The sequence below is a fragment of the Neocloeon triangulifer genome, unplaced genomic scaffold, assembly GCF_031216515.1.
Source record: "Neocloeon triangulifer isolate White Clay Creek 2 clone unplaced genomic scaffold, ASM3121651v1 ptg000014l, whole genome shotgun sequence".
NCBI lineage: Eukaryota > Metazoa > Arthropoda > Insecta > Ephemeroptera > Baetidae > Neocloeon > Neocloeon triangulifer.
Genome location: NW_026775556.1, coordinates 13,947,335 through 13,964,269, shown reverse-complemented (window position 1 = coordinate 13,964,269; position 16,935 = coordinate 13,947,335). Strand labels below are relative to the sequence as shown.

Genomic DNA, 16,935 nt, shown 5'->3' with positions numbered 1-16,935 from the left:
GGCTCTAACTAGCTTTTTACCGCCTCGATTGTGTTCAAACAGGCTGAAATCATTAATTCGAGTGATAAATTCAGGTCGTGCACACTTAAATTTGAAGCGAAGGCAAGAAAAGTAAAATTAAGAAAACCCAATTTATTAACTTTTCCTCGGCTCTAACTAGCTTTTTACCGCATCGATTGTGTTCAAACAGGCTGAAATCATTAATTCCAGTGATAAATTCAGGTCGTGCACGCTTAAATTTGAAGCGAAGGCAAGAAAAGTAAATTTTAGAAATTCCAATTTATTAACTTTTCCTCGGCTCTAACTAGCTTTTTACCGCCTCGATTGTGTTCAAACAGGCTGAAATCATTAATTCGAGTGATAAATTCAGGTCGTGCACGCTTAAATTTGAAGCGAAGGCAAGAAAAGTAAATTTTAGAAATTCCAATTTATTAACTTTTCCTCGGCTCTAACTAGCTTTTTACCGCCTCGATTGTGTTCAAACAGGCTGAAATCATTAATTCGAGTGATAAATTCAGGTCGTGCACGCTTAAATTTGAAGCGAAGGCAAGAAAAGTAAATTTTAGAAATTCCAATTTATTAACTTTTCCTCGGCTCTAACTAGCTTTTTACCGCCTCGATTGTGTTCAAACAGGCTGAAATCATTAATTCGAGTGATAAATTCAGATCGTGCACGCTTAAATTTGAAGCGAAGGCAAGAAAAGTAAATTTTAGAAATTCCAATTTATTAACTTTTCCTCGGCTCTAACTAGCTTTTTACCGCCTCGATTGTGTTCAAACAGGCTGAAATCATTAATTCGAGTGATAAATTCAGGTCGTGCACGCTTAAATTTGAAGCGAAGGCAAGAAAAGTAAATTTTAGAAACTCCAATTTATTAACTTTTCCTCGGCTCTAACTAGCTTTTTACCGCCTCGATTGTGTTCAAACAGGCTGAAATCATTAATTCAAGTGATAAATTCAGGTCGTGCACACTTAAATTTGAAGCGAAGGCAAGAAAAGTAAAATTAAGAAAACCCAATTTATTAACTTTTCCTCGGCTCTAACTAGCTTTTTACCGCCTCGATTGTGTTCAAACAGGCTGAAATCATTAATTCGAGTGATAAATTCAGGTCGTGCACGCTTAAATTTGAAGCGAAGGCAAGAAAAGTAAATTTTAGAAATTCCAATTTATTAACTTTTCCTCGGCTCTAACTAGCTTTTTACCGCCTCGATTGTGTTCAAACAGGCTGAAATCATTAATTCGAGTGATAAATTCAGGTCGTGCACACTTAAATTTGAAGCGAAGGCAAGAAAAGTAAAATTAAGAAAACCCAATTTATTAACTTTTCCTCGGCTCTATCTAGCTTTTTACCGCATCGATTGTGTTCAAACAGGCTGAAATCATTAATTCGAGTGATAAATTCAGGTCGTGCACGCTTAAATTTGAAGCGAAGGCAAGAAAAGTAAATTTTAGAAATTCCAATTTATTAACTTTTCCTCGGCTCTAACTAGCTTTTTACCGCCTCGATTGTGTTCAAACAGGCTGAAATCATTAATTCGAGTGATAAATTCAGGTCGTGCACACTTAAATTTGAAGCGATGGCAAGAAAAGTAAAATTAAGAAATTCCAATTTATTAACTTTTCCTCGGCTCTAACTAGCTTTTTACCGCCTCGATTGTGTTCAAACAGGCTGAAATCATTAATTCGAGTGATAAATTCAGGTCGTGCACGCTTAAATTTGAAGCGAAGGCAAGAAAAGTAAAATTAAGAAAACCCAATTTATTAACTTTTCCTCGGCTCTAACTAGCTTTTAACCGCCTCGATTGTGTTCAAACAGGCTGAAATCATTAATTCGAGTGATAAATTCAGGTCGTGCACGCTTAAATTTGAAGCGAAGGCAAGAAAAGTAAATTTTAGAAACACCAATTTATTAACTTTTCCTCGGCTCTAACTAGCTTTTTACCGCCTCGATTGTGTTCAAACAGGCTGAAATCAATAATTCGAGTGATAAATTCAGGTCGTGCACACTTAAATTTGAATCGAAGGCAAGAAAAGTAAAATTAAGAAAACCCAATTTATTAACTTTTCCTCGGCTCTAACTAGCTTTTTACCGCATCGATTGTGTTCAAACAGGCTGAAATCATTAATTCGAGTGATAAATTCAGGTCGTGCACGCTTAAATTTGAAGCGAAGGCAAGAAAAGTAAATTTTAGAAATTCCAATTTATTAACTTTTCCTCGGCTCTAACTAGCTTTTTACCGCCTCGATTGTGTTCAAACAGGCTGAAATCATTAATTCGAGTGATAAATTCAGGTCGTGCACACTTAAATTTGAAGCGAAGGCAAGAAAAGTAAAATTAAGAAAACCCAATTTATTAACTTTGCCTCGGCTCTAACTAGCTTTTTACCGCCTCGATTGTGTTCAAACAGGCTGAAATCATTAATTCGAGTGATAAATTCAGGTCGTGCACGCTTAAATTTGAAGCGAAGGCAAGAAAAGTAAATTTTAGAAATTCCAATTTATTAACTTTTCCTCGGCTCTAACTATCTTTTTACCGCATCGATTGTGTTCAAACAGGCTGAAATCATTAATTCGAGTGATAAATTCAGGTCGTGCACGCTTAAATTTGAAGCGAAGGCAAGAAAAGTAAATTTTAGAAATTCCAATTTATTAACTTTTCCTCGGCTCTAACTAGCTTTTTACCGCCTCGATTGTGTTCAAACAGGCTGAAATCATTAATTCGAGTGATAAATTCAGGTCGTGCACACTTAAATTTGAAGCGAAGGCAAGAAAAGTAAAATTAAGAAAACCCAATTTATTAACTTTGCCTCGGCTCTAACTAGCTTTTTACCGCATCGATTGTGTTCAAACAGGCTGAAATCATTAATTCGAGTGATAAATTCAGGTCGTGCACACTTAAATTTGAAGCGAAGGCAAGAAAAGTAAAATTAAGAAAACCCAATTTATTAACTTTGCCTCGGCTCTAACTAGCTTTTTACCGCATCGATTGTGTTCAAACAGGCTGAAATCATTAATTCGAGTGATAAATTCAGGTCGTGCACGCTTAAATTTGAAGCGAAGGCAAGAAAAGTAAATTTTAGAAATTCCAATTTATTAACTTTTCCTCGGCTCTAACTAGCTTTTTACCGCCTCGATTGTGTTCAAACAGGCTGAAATCATTAATTCGAGTGATAAATTCAGGTCGTGCACACTTAAATTTGAAGCGATGGCAAGAAAAGTAAAATTAAGATATTCCAATTTATTAACTTTTCCTCGGCTCTAACTAGCTTTTTACCGCCTCGATTGTGTTCAAACAGGCTGAAATCATTAATTCGAGTGATAAATTCAGGTCGTGCACGCTTAAATTTGAAGCGAAGGCAAGAAAAGTAAAATTAAGAAAACCCAATTTATTAACTTTTCCTCGGCTCTAACTAGCTTTTTACCGCCTCGATTGTGTTCAAACAGGCTGAAATCATTAATTCGAGTGATAAATTCAGGTCGTGCACACTTAAATTTGAAGCGATGGCAAGAAAAGTAAAATTAAGAAATTCCAATTTATTAACTTTTCCTCGGCTCTAACTAGCTTTTTACCGCCTCGATTGTGTTCAAACAGGCTGAAATCATTAATTCGAGTGATAAATTCAGGTCGTGCACGCTTAAATTTGAAGCGAAGGCAAGAAAAGTAAAATTAAGAAAACCCAATTTATTAACTTTTCCTCGGCTCTAACTAGCTTTTAACCGCCTCGATTGTGTTCAAACAGGCTGAAATCATTAATTCGAGTGATAAATTCAGGTCGTGCACGCTTAAATTTGAAGCGAAGGCAAGAAAAGTAAATTTTAGAAACACCAATTTATTAACTTTTCCTCGGCTCTAACTAGCTTTTTACCGCCTCGATTGTGTTCAAACAGGCTGAAATCAATAATTCGAGTGATAAATTCAGGTCGTGCACACTTAAATTTGAATCGAAGGCAAGAAAAGTAAAATTAAGAAAACCCAATTTATTAACTTTTCCTCGGCTCTAACTAGCTTTTTACCGCATCGATTGTGTTCAAACAGGCTGAAATCATTAATTCGAGTGATAAATTCAGGTCGTGCACGCTTAAATTTGAAGCGAAGGCAAGAAAAGTAAATTTTAGAAATTCCAATTTATTAACTTTTCCTCGGCTCTAACTAGCTTTTTACCGCCTCGATTGTGTTCAAACAGGCTGAAATCATTAATTCGAGTGATAAATTCAGGTCGTGCACACTTAAATTTGAAGCGAAGGCAAGAAAAGTAAAATTAAGAAAACCCAATTTATTAACTTTGCCTCGGCTCTAACTAGCTTTTTACCGCCTCGATTGTGTTCAAACAGGCTGAAATCATTAATTCGAGTGATAAATTCAGGTCGTGCACGCTTAAATTTGAAGCGAAGGCAAGAAAAGTAAATTTTAGAAATTCCAATTTATTAACTTTTCCTCGGCTCTAACTATCTTTTTACCGCATCGATTGTGTTCAAACAGGCTGAAATCATTAATTCGAGTGATAAATTCAGGTCGTGCACGCTTAAATTTGAAGCGAAGGCAAGAAAAGTAAATTTTAGAAATTCCAATTTATTAACTTTTCCTCGGCTCTAACTAGCTTTTTACCGCCTCGATTGTGTTCAAACAGGCTGAAATCATTAATTCGAGTGATAAATTCAGGTCGTGCACACTTAAATTTGAAGCGAAGGCAAGAAAAGTAAAATTAAGAAAACCCAATTTATTAACTTTGCCTCGGCTCTAACTAGCTTTTTACCGCATCGATTGTGTTCAAACAGGCTGAAATCATTAATTCGAGTGATAAATTCAGGTCGTGCACACTTAAATTTGAAGCGAAGGCAAGAAAAGTAAAATTAAGAAAACCCAATTTATTAACTTTGCCTCGGCTCTAACTAGCTTTTTACCGCATCGATTGTGTTCAAACAGGCTGAAATCATTAATTCGAGTGATAAATTCAGGTCGTGCACGCTTAAATTTGAAGCGAAGGCAAGAAAAGTAAATTTTAGAAATTCCAATTTATTAACTTTTCCTCGGCTCTAACTAGCTTTTTACCGCCTCGATTGTGTTCAAACAGGCTGAAATCATTAATTCGAGTGATAAATTCAGGTCGTGCACACTTAAATTTGAAGCGATGGCAAGAAAAGTAAAATTAAGATATTCCAATTTATTAACTTTTCCTCGGCTCTAACTAGCTTTTTACCGCCTCGATTGTGTTCAAACAGGCTGAAATCATTAATTCGAGTGATAAATTCAGGTCGTGCACGCTTAAATTTGAAGCGAAGGCAAGAAAAGTAAAATTAAGAAAACCCAATTTATTAACTTTTCCTCGGCTCTAACTAGCTTTTTACCGCCTCGATTGTGTTCAAACAGGCTGAAATCATTAATTCGAGTGATAAATTCAGGTCGTGCACGCTTAAATTTGAAGCGAAGGCAAGAAAAGTAAATTTTAGAAATTCCAATTTATTAACTTTTCCTCGGCTCTAACTAGCTTTTTACCGCATCGATTGTGTTCAAACAGGCTGAAATCATTAATTCGAGTGATAAATTCAGGTCGTGCACGCTTAAATTTGAAGCGAAGGCAAGAAAAGTAAATTTTAGAAATTCCAATTTATTAACTTTTCCTCGGCTCTAACTAGCTTTTTACCGCATCGATTGTGTTCAAACAGGCTGAAATCATTAATTCGAGTGATAAATTCAGGTCGTGCACGCTTAAATTTGAAGCGAAGGCAAGAAAAGTAAATTTTAGAAATTCCAATTTATTAACTTTTCCTCGGCTCTAACTAGCTTTTTACCGCCTCGATTGTGTTCAAACAGGCTGAAATCATTAATTCGAGTGATAAATTCAGGTCGTGCACACTTAAATTTGAAGCGAAGGCAAGAAAAGTAAAATTAAGAAAACCCAATTTATTAACTTTTCCTCGGCTCTAACTAGCTTTTTACCGCATCGATTGTGTTCAAACAGGCTGAAATCATTAATTCGAGTGATAAATTCAGGTCGTGCACGCTTAAATTTGAAGCGAAGGCAAGAAAAGTAAATTTTAGAAATTCCAATTTATTAACTTTTCCTCGGCTCTAACTAGCTTTTTACCGCCTCGATTGTGTTCAAACAGGCTGAAATCATTAATTCGAGTGATAAATTCAGGTCGTGCACACTTAAATTTGAAGCGATGGCAAGAAAAGTAAAATTAAGAAATTCCAATTTATTAACTTTTCCTCGGCTCTAACTAGCTTTTTACCGCCTCGATTGTGTTCAAACAGGCTGAAATCATTAATTCGAGTGATAAATTCAGGTCGTGCACACTTAAATTTGAAGCGAAGGCAAGAAAAGTAAAATTAAGAAAACCCAATTTATTAACTTTGCCTCGGCTCTAACTAGCTTTTTACCGCCTCGATTGTGTTCAAACAGGCTGAAATCATTAATTCGAGTGATAAATTCAGGTCGTGCACGCTTAAATTTGAAGCGAAGGCAAGAAAAGTAAATTTTAGAAATTCCAATTTATTAACTTTTCCTCGGCTCTAACTATCTTTTTACCGCATCGATTGTGTTCAAACAGGCTGAAATCATTAATTCGAGTGATAAATTCAGGTCGTGCACGCTTAAATTTGAAGCGAAGGCAAGAAAAGTAAATTTTAGAAATTCCAATTTATTAACTTTTCCTCGGCTCTAACTAGCTTTTTACCGCCTCGATTGTGTTCAAACAGGCTGAAATCATTAATTCGAGTGATAAATTCAGGTCGTGCACACTTAAATTTGAAGCGAAGGCAAGAAAAGTAAAATTAAGAAAACCCAATTTATTAACTTTTCCTCGGCTCTAACTAGCTTTTTACCGCATCGATTGTGTTCAAACAGGCTGAAATCATTAATTCGAGTGATAAATTCAGGTCGTGCACGCTTAAATTTGAAGCGAAGGCAAGAAAAGTAAATTTTAGAAATTCCAATTTATTAACTTTTCCTCGGCTCTAACTAGCTTTTTACCGCCTCGATTGTGTTCAAACAGGCTGAAATCATTAATTCGAGTGATAAATTCAGGTCGTGCACACTTAAATTTGAAGCGATGGCAAGAAAAGTAAAATTAAGAAATTCCAATTTATTAACTTTTCCTCGGCTCTAACTAGCTTTTTACCGCCTCGATTGTGTTCAAACAGGCTGAAATCATTAATTCGAGTGATAAATTCAGGTCGTGCACGCTTAAATTTGAAGCGAAGGCAAGAAAAGTAAAATTAAGAAAACCCAATTTATTAACTTTTCCTCGGCTCTAACTAGCTTTTTACCGCCTCGATTGTGTTCAAACAGGCTGAAATCATTAATTCGAGTGATAAATTCAGGTCGTGCACGCTTAAATTTGAAGCGAAGGCAAGAAAAGTAAATTTTAGAAACACCAATTTATTAACTTTTCCTCGGCTCTAACTAGCTTTTTACCGCCTCGATTGTGTTCAAACAGGCTGAAATCATTAATTCGAGTGATAAATTCAGGTCGTGCACGCTTAAATTTGAAGCGAAGGCAAGAAAAGTAAAATTAAGAAAACCCAATTTATTAACTTTTCCTCGGCTCTAACTAGCTTTTAACCGCCTCGATTGTGTTCAAACAGGCTGAAATCATTAATTCGAGTGATAAATTCAGGTCGTGCACGCTTAAATTTGAAGCGAAGGCAAGAAAAGTAAATTTTAGAAACACCAATTTATTAACTTTTCCTCGGCTCTAACTAGCTTTTTACCGCCTCGATTGTGTTCAAACAGGCTGAAATCAATAATTCGAGTGATAAATTCAGGTCGTGCACACTTAAATTTGAATCGAAGGCAAGAAAAGTAAAATTAAGAAAACCCAATTTATTAACTTTTCCTCGGCTCTAACTAGCTTTTTACCGCATCGATTGTGTTCAAACAGGCTGAAATCATTAATTCGAGTGATAAATTCAGGTCGTGCACGCTTAAATTTGAAGCGAAGGCAAGAAAAGTAAATTTTAGAAATTCCAATTTATTAACTTTTCCTCGGCTCTAACTAGCTTTTTACCGCATCGATTGTGTTCAAACAGGCTGAAATCATTAATTCGAGTGATAAATTCAGGTCGTGCACGCTTAAATTTGAAGCGAAGGCAAGAAAAGTAAATTTTAGAAATTCCAATTTATTAACTTTTCCTCGGCTCTAACTAGCTTTTTACCGCCTCGATTGTGTTCAAACAGGCTGAAATCATTAATTCGAGTGATAAATTCAGGTCGTGCACGCTTAAATTTGAAGCGAAGGCAAGAAAAGTAAATTTTAGAAATTCCAATTTATTAACTTTTCCTCGGCTCTAACTAGCTTTTTACCGCCTCGATTGTGTTCAAACAGGCTGAAATCATTAATTCGAGTGATAAATTCAGGTCGTGCACACTTAAATTTGAAGCGAAGGCAAGAAAAGTAAAATTAAGAAATTCCAATTTATTAACTTTTCCTCGGCTCTAACTAGCTTTTTACCGCATCGATTGTGTTCAAACAGGCTGAAATCATTAATTCGAGTGATAAATTCAGGTCGTGCACGCTTAAATTTGAAGCGAAGGCAAGAAAAGTAAATTTTAGAAATTCCAATTTATTAACTTTTCCTCGGCTCTAACTAGCTTTTTACCGCCTCGATTGTGTTCAAACAGGCTGAAATCATTAATTCGAGTGATAAATTCAGGTCGTGCACACTTAAATTTGAAGCGATGGCAAGAAAAGTAAAATTAAGAAATTCCAATTTATTAACTTTTCCTCGGCTCTAACTAGCTTTTTACCGCCTCGATTGTGTTCAAACAGGCTGAAATCATTAATTCGAGTGATAAATTCAGGTCGTGCACGCTTAAATTTGAAGCGAAGGCAAGAAAAGTAAAATTAAGAAAACCCAATTTATTAACTTTTCCTCGGCTCTAACTAGCTTTTTACCGCATCGATTGTGTTCAAACAGGCTGAAATCATTAATTCGAGTGATAAATTCAGGTCGTGCACGCTTAAATTTGAAGCGAAGGCAAGAAAAGTAAATTTTAGAAATTCCAATTTATTAACTTTTCCTCGGCTCTAACTAGCTTTTTACCGCCTCGATTGTGTTCAAACAGGCTGAAATCATTAATTCGAGTGATAAATTCAGGTCGTGCACACTTAAATTTGAAGCGATGGCAAGAAAAGTAAAATTAAGAAATTCCAATTTATTAACTTTTCCTCGGCTCTAACTAGCTTTTTACCGCCTCGATTGTGTTCAAACAGGCTGAAATCATTAATTCGAGTGATAAATTCAGGTCGTGCACGCTTAAATTTGAAGCGAAGGCAAGAAAAGTAAATTTTAGAAACACCAATTTATTAACTTTTCCTCGGCTCTAACTAGCTTTTTACCGCATCGATTGTGTTCAAACAGGCTGAAATCATTAATTCGAGTGATAAATTCAGGTCGTGCACGCTTAAATTTGAAGCGAAGGCAAGAAAAGTAAATTTTAGAAATTCCAATTTATTAACTTTTCCTCGGCTCTAACTAGCTTTTTACCGCCTCGATTGTGTTCAAACAGGCTGAAATCATTAATTCGAGTGATAAATTCAGGTCGTGCACACTTAAATTTGAAGCGATGGCAAGAAAAGTAAAATTAAGAAATTCCAATTTATTAACTTTTCCTCGGCTCTAACTAGCTTTTTACCGCCTCGATTGTGTTCAAACAGGCTGAAATCATTAATTCGAGTGATAAATTCAGGTCGTGCACGCTTAAATTTGAAGCGAAGGCAAGAAAAGTAAATTTTAGAAACACCAATTTATTAACTTTTCCTCGGCTCTAACTAGCTTTTTACCGCCTCGATTGTGTTCAAACAGGCTGAAATCATTAATTCGAGTGATAAATTCAGGTCGTGCACGCTTAAATTTGAAGCGAAGGCAAGAAAAGTAAAATTAAGAAAACCCAATTTATTAACTTTTCCTCGGCTCTAACTAGCTTTTTACCGCCTCGATTGTGTTCAAACAGGCTGAAATCATTAATTCGAGTGATAAATTCAGGTCGTGCACGCTTAAATTTGAAGCGAAGGCAAGAAAAGTAAATTTTAGAAACACCAATTTATTAACTTTTCCTCGGCTCTAACTAGCTTTTTACCGCCTCGATTGTGTTCAAACAGGCTGAAATCATTAATTCGAGTGATAAATTCAGGTCGTGCACGCTTAAATTTGAAGCGAAGGCAAGAAAAGTAAAATTAAGAAAACCCAATTTATTAACTTTTCCTCGGCTCTAACTAGCTTTTTACCGCCTCGATTGTGTTTAAACAGGCTGAAATCATTAATTCGAGTGATAAATTCAGGTCGTGCACGCTTAAATTTGAAGCGAAGGCAAGAAAAGTAAAATTAAGAAAACCCAATTTATTAACTTTTCCTCGGCTCTAACTAGCTTTTTACCGCCTCGATTGTGATCAAACAGGCTGAAATCATTAATTCGAGTGATAAATTCAGGTCGTGCACACTTAAATTTGAAGCGAAGGCAAGAAAAGTAAAATTAAGAAAACCCAATTTATTAACTTTTCCTCGGCTCTAACTAGCTTTTTACCGCCTCGATTGTGTTCAAACAGGCTGAAATCATTAATTCGAGTGATAAATTCAGGTCGTGCACACTTAAATTTGAAGCGAAGTCAAGAAAAGTAAAATTAAGAAAACCCAATTTATTAATTTTTCCCTGGCTCAAAGTAGATTTTAACCGCCTTGATTGCGTTCATACTCAATGCAATAAGAAAGGAGTATTTCTGCCGCTGACATTAGGGGACTGAGCACTGGAGTTTTCTATACCAGAATGCAAATTTGATTTTATGTCACAAAAGTACAATTATTCAAATTAATCTAGACAGTCTTCTCAGTGGATACAAGATTCTGGAAAATCGTTCTTTCAACGATATATTTCTAGGAGAAAATACAATTTAAAATAGCAAAATTCACCGAATTTACTTTTACGACCTTTTTCGGCACTCTCCTTTTTGTCGATTTCATTTTTGAACGTCCTGTTCCGTGCCATTACCCTTCCCAATTACATCCTGTATTATCACATTCCAGCTTTACAACTCGAGAGCATTCCCTCACGCATTCACGGAAATCTCATGCGTCCGGCGTTATATTAAAAGCGTTGGCGGATTGGATTTGTTCCCGAGGCCGTTTCCCTCTGCCACTCTATATTGTGCAGAGCAGTCGTCAGATTGATGCACCTGCTGGGACCATCGCTGCGAGCGAACACGTGTGTGTTTCGCGCCGTCTCTCGTTTATTAGCATGCAAATTCTCGTGTCATCGGCCGCGGAAAGCGAAATGACATCTCCATTTGCGCACACGTGACATAGCCTCCGAGCCTAGGAGCTCATGTTCTGTGTTTCGCAATCTCGCACACAGAGAAAGAGGAAAAAATTGATGAGAACATGCTGCATTATGCGTCAGTCAGTCGCAGATCAAACCGTCCACCAGGGAAAATTGAACGGATTGCGTGACGCCGGCGGCGGCTGCAGCGCCAAGGATTTTCTTTTGTCGCCGGAATTCTTTGCCAAGATGACGTTTTCTTTTATGGGGGTTATTCACATTATTCAATCTCTGGCATATAATAAACCGACTTGCTGCTATTAATGTTTGCCATATCTTGTTTACATGATTTAATATATTATTATATATTGCCAGAAAAGACCACTTAAATTAAATAGCGAACCTTGGGATGTGAATAGAGGGATAAATTTGCAGATTCTAACATCTTAACAAAAAAGTCACAATTGTTTATCATAAAATTTCAGCCTTTAAAATTACTAACATAAGATCTTTTTAGCATAAAATAATATATCACACAATTCAAACACTGGTAAGCTACTTGCTTGTACTAAACGATTTGATTTTAATTTATTATCCAACTAGATGCCGCAACTTTGAAAAAATATAAATTTGCATATTGCATTTAAATAAAATGATAAATTTTTTTGTTTCAATCAATGATACCCAATTCTGCTGTTTTTGGTAGTTTGAAAATTATTGGTTCAACAAATATAAAATACAAATATTATTTAAATCTTTGAATTACCATAAAATTCGCATAAACAAAAAATACAATACGACTACTTTAAAAAAACTTAAAATTACAAATATAAATTATACGATTTTATTTTATAAAGTAAATTTGTATGCATTTTAGCGTTTTCAGAATGATAAAACTTGGATAAACGAGTATTTCAATTTTCAGATCCCTTCCCATTTGCTTAAATCGCTTTTGCATGATTTCCCATCTGACCTGCACTAATAATCTTGATTCGAATCACGCTTTCCCGCTAATAAACTTCATTGTTCGGAGAAAGCACTCGATTTCGCCTCATGACTAACTAGTTGCATCCTTCATAAACGTGTGCGCACGTAGACGTGTTCCGGCCTTATTGCCTCTAAGCGCGACCTCGCGCGTCTAATTATCCACTCAGAAGTGTAAATCGCGTACAAGCTAAAGTGATCACATCAAAACTTAATTTCATTTATGTCGTTTACAACAGCATTGAATGTGAAAAATTAGTCGGAAACGACTGCTGACAAGGCCATTTAGCGCCGCTACAAGTAAGTGTTTGTGAAGCTCGGATTTAATTTCTGTATTTATGCACTTTTCATGTAGCGATGCATATTATTTATGCAAATTACTGCAAACGCTATCTACTACTGCAGGCGTTCTACATGTGATCCGATACAAAGTGGACAATGCAGCTTTTCTAGGTTAACCTTCAAAAGTTAAAATGGCTTGCAAAGTATGAATAGGCTGAGATTGAGTCAATTTAAACTTTGAGAACAAGGAATGGCATTGGCAACGGAACATGTATACTAGAATTAAAACTGCCACAAATAAATATTAACAAAATTTTGACAAGATATTGTAATTAGAAATTGATAAAAAGAAATATAGTAGAAAATAATATAAAAATATTTTATGCTTCATCATTGTCTAATTCTCCTTGATAAATGAAAAAACTCTGCCAAAAATGTGTTTACCCTCTCATGTTTTATCACTGCATATTAAAATGTGCCGTATTATGGCGTGTCCCGGCGGCGGATCGAAAAAAACTAGATTATTTTTCATGCACGAGTGCCTCTTTGAAGGACGAAAAAGGGGTTGACAAAGGATAGCTTCCGTCTCATTTTATTTTTTCTCCACTGCGACGAGTGATTTATTGCTAGTAAGGGTACTTGACACGCGTCTCCACGTACTTCTTGATGGCCGGCAGTGCGAACACGCGGTCCCTGAGCGCCTTGAGCGCCGGCTTGTCTGCCACCAACTCCTTGCCAGCCATGTGCGACAGATAGTCGATCAGCGAGCCGTACGCAATGTCCACCCACGTTAGCTAATTGGCAAAAAGTATCTCGAATTACAAAATCCCAAAAGTAATCTTGGGATTGCAAAACAAATCCCATATTTTTTATTATCTTAAAAGTTAATAATTTTACCTGTCCACCAACAAAGTAGCCGCCATTTTCGTTTACCAATTTCTCCAGGTTGCGTAGGTACATTGGTGCCAAATTTTCAAGCACCTCTTTCCGTTTTTCGTCTGCAGAAGCCTTGTTTGGCTCATAAAAGTATCCCAGCATCACTTAAAGAAGAAAATTAAATTTTTTTTCCAAGGTTCGATTTTTTTTATTATGAAGAATCTAAACAAATAAATTTTTGAATTAAAAAAAGCAAAAGTAACTTACTGACTCGAAGGTCTGTGATTGTGTCGTAGGCGATGTCGCACTGCAGAGCTTCAAACTCATTTTGGCCGTAAAGGGTGCCGCCGGCCTTTCGGGCGAGATAACGCAGAATGGCAGCCGACTGATGCATTCTCAAACCGTCCATTTCCAGGACGGGCAGTTTTCCGAACGGATAGCCTGCGAGTCGCCATTATTCCCAAATCACAGAAAATCAAGATTTATCCAACTCACTCGGTTTCTTGGCAGGGAAATCTTCCACGGAGATGATTTCCTCTTCCCACTCGACGTTCGTGTAGGCCATCATGAAGCGCAGGGGCTCGCCCAGCCCGTGGAAGGGAAAGTAGATCATCTTTGCCTTCGGTGCCATCTTTGCTGAAACTGAAATCTCAAATTGCAGATCGGATCTTTTGTACGTTCATTCAATTTTGATTACTCACGCTCTGCACTTTCGAGAGTGAAGCTAAGCGGCTGATGGTGAGATAAAAAGTGACATCACTTGGGCCTCCGTTTGGATTTGCTGAGAGTTTAATCGAGCACCAAGTGATAAGGCGATAAAGACATGGAGCTCAGAATGGGCTGAGCGATGATTTGACAATTTTCGTTACTAATTTTGAATTATTCTTATCAGATAAGTGCGATGATCATACAACCACTATAAACTTAATACTTCTTTAATAATGATGAAATTAATTGCAAATAATGAAAACATATTTTTTACATTGTTATATTTTTTTGTACCCTAAATTAATCATTCATTTCAAAATATTAATCATAATTTTTTTTCAACTTTTGTTCGAATACTCTCATTTTTAAAGAAATGAGAGAAAGGAGAACAAACGAAGTCAAGGAAATAAATGAGCATATGGTACAGTTTTTTTCCACCGCAGTTCTTTTTTCTCACTCTCTAGCTTCTCTGCATGCACCATACAATTCGTCACTGTCTTTCAGGCAGCGTAAAAATTCGTCTTAGTCTCTCGACGCCTCGTGAATTATTTTTCTCTATCGCGAAAGGCGCACAGACGACGAGTCTTGAGAGCGTCTCGGTTTTGGGGCTCTTGCTGGAAAATTAATTACAACTTCATCCTCTTTCCCGCACGGCCATCATTATGTATTACAAACGATCCTCCGCCTTCTTTTCAGAATAATTTTCAACTTGCCGATTTTTCATCCACTGAGCCTGTTAAACTCATTAAGCGAGAGACTTTTCTGATTAAAACTTATGAAATGACGCTCTCTGCTCAGGAAGGTCCATTGAGGATTCTGGCTGATTAAAAAAATGAGCCTATCGCTATGAAAGTTATCGACCCTGACGTAGGCGCGCGAACTAATAAAATAACGGTGGTCATTATGCTGGTCGTAATTTCGCTGCAGGAAGAGTGGCTGTAAAAAGCATTCCCTCTCTTTTATGCTGATGCGCATAATTTGATGCTGAAAAAGACGGACGTGTTAATGGAGATACACGGCTGTCCTTTAATCAGATAACAAAGGTACATAATAAACCAATGTTTTTACTTTAAAATTAAATGCAGTATAAACATGGTGCAAAAATATATTTTTAATTAAAATTATTTAATATAACCAAAAAATTAAAAGCAGAGCTCATATTTAATAATAAAAAAAAATGAAAATGTCACATAAATTTGTTACAGTTTATTTATATTTAATCCACTTATCTCCGTCTCGACTTGAAAATTGTTTGTCAATATTAAGTGTGAACTTAAAACTGAAATATGACTTTGAGTAAAAATTAATTATTGGTATTTACAGGTTGACGTTTAAAAACTAATCCAAAACTGTTGGTGTTGTGATTCATATTTAAATTATACAATACAAAAGAAAAAATTCTACGAATAGAACATTTACCTCCATGCAGAAATGCTTGATAAAGTTTCTTCACTGCTTGATGAATGAATAAATTTCCATAGTACTTCTTACATTAAATTTGTGCAATTCTGAAACTAAATATGAATGCAACAGCTCTTGCATTTATGCAGCGTTTGTAGAAAAGTATTTATTTAAACATTAATGCCCACGCTAGAAATATCCTTGACATTCTCGTGAACATTCATTGTTGGCGCAGCAGTTGGAAAAAAAACTTGGATTCAGTTGTGTAAAAATGTCATCCATCACTTTTACTTGAGGAAAGAGTGCTTTATTCTCTGCTGCTGCACAGCACGCTCTATATAATAATAATAATCCGGCGCTTGCAAGTAAAAGTGCACGGCGGAGTTTTCGCAAACTTTAGCGGATATGCACCGTCTCGAGCTCGTTCTGCACTAATGGCGGAAAAGCGCAGCGAGAGCGAAAGTGAATCAAAAGCGCAGCTCCAATAAATCCTCCGGCTGGGACGGGGGCCGTTTTCTATGCAGTTAAGCACCGCTAAGTGGCTCATTTCGCATGCACTTCCGCCGCACCACTCACTCTTCCTTTGAGTGAAAATTAATGTAATCCACTGAATTGCTGGTGGGAGAGTAAATTTTGCTGTGAACTTCTTAAGGTCAAAAATATCATGAATATAGAGCTCCTTTAATTAATATACTGTATACTTTGTAAATTAATTTATCGCTAGAGTTGCCGCTTGAAAAGGGAAATAAATACATGACTTTATATTAACTACAAGAGACAGCAATAAAATATAATTTCTGAAAGAGCGGCAAAGGTATTATTAAATATAAATAATATTTTTATTTTAAAATTTGCAATATCATTTCTAAAATTTTCAATACATATATGTAATACATTACATAATATTAAATTTAGATATTCTGAGCTTGAAATAAAGATAAAAAAAAAACCTCCCCTCTAATAAACTTCTATATGAAGATCCACGTTTAACGGAGTGCGAGAGAGTTATTGAAATGTGAATGTCAACCAATGGCATAATTAATTATAGTTAATTTAAAGGCAGTATACCTTCGCAAAAATTTTAATTTGCCACACTCTACTGACTAGCCTTTGAATAAAATTTAAAATCCGTCATTTGCTGTTTCTAACGCACATTTCGAGTGTCTGAGCGGATCTATTTATTGAACATATTTGTCAGCATTTAAAATTAAATTTATAAACAGAAGCATTTTTTACATCTATTGAGCTTTTTCTGCCGCTTTGCAACAATTACTGCCTGTTTAAAAAAAATGATCTATTATTTGTTTTTGGTTCAGTTTTTTTCCTTATGTGTCTTCATTGTCAGAGAGTGTCTTTCAACAACGAAGCTTTGCAATTCCCACAAATGCAAAATCCAATATCCTGCTCTATGCTCGGCCGCAAACCGA

At 36.0% G+C, this 16,935-nt stretch overlaps 1 protein-coding gene across 1 annotated transcript; it reads right to left on the bottom strand.

Moving 5' to 3' along the window:
• Window positions 1–13,113: 13,113 nt before the first annotated feature.
• Window positions 13,114–14,225, bottom strand: LOC132200450 (glutathione S-transferase-like). The gene is made up of 5 exons (XM_059625918.1): window positions 14,101–14,225; window positions 13,895–14,041; window positions 13,667–13,840; window positions 13,421–13,563; window positions 13,114–13,317 (listed from the first exon to the last, which is right to left on the bottom strand). Exons 2-5 carry the CDS (start codon window positions 14,028–14,030, stop codon window positions 13,150–13,152), a joined length of 621 nt encoding a protein of 206 aa, XP_059481901.1. The 5' UTR covers window positions 14,031–14,041; window positions 14,101–14,225; the 3' UTR covers window positions 13,114–13,149.
• Window positions 14,226–16,935: the final 2,710 nt, after the last annotated feature.

Coding starts and splice junctions, on each gene's coding strand:
- LOC132200450 (XM_059625918.1), bottom strand. CDS start 14,030: ATGGCACCGAAGGCAAAGATGATCTACTTTCCCTTCCACGGGCTGGGC. Junction 13,841..13,894: donor TTTCCCTGCCAAGAAACCGA/GTGAGTTGGATA, acceptor GGCGACTCGCAG/GCTATCCGTTCGGAAAACTG. Junction 13,564..13,666: donor AATCACAGACCTTCGAGTCA/GTAAGTTACTTT, acceptor TTCTTCTTTAAG/TGATGCTGGGATACTTTTAT.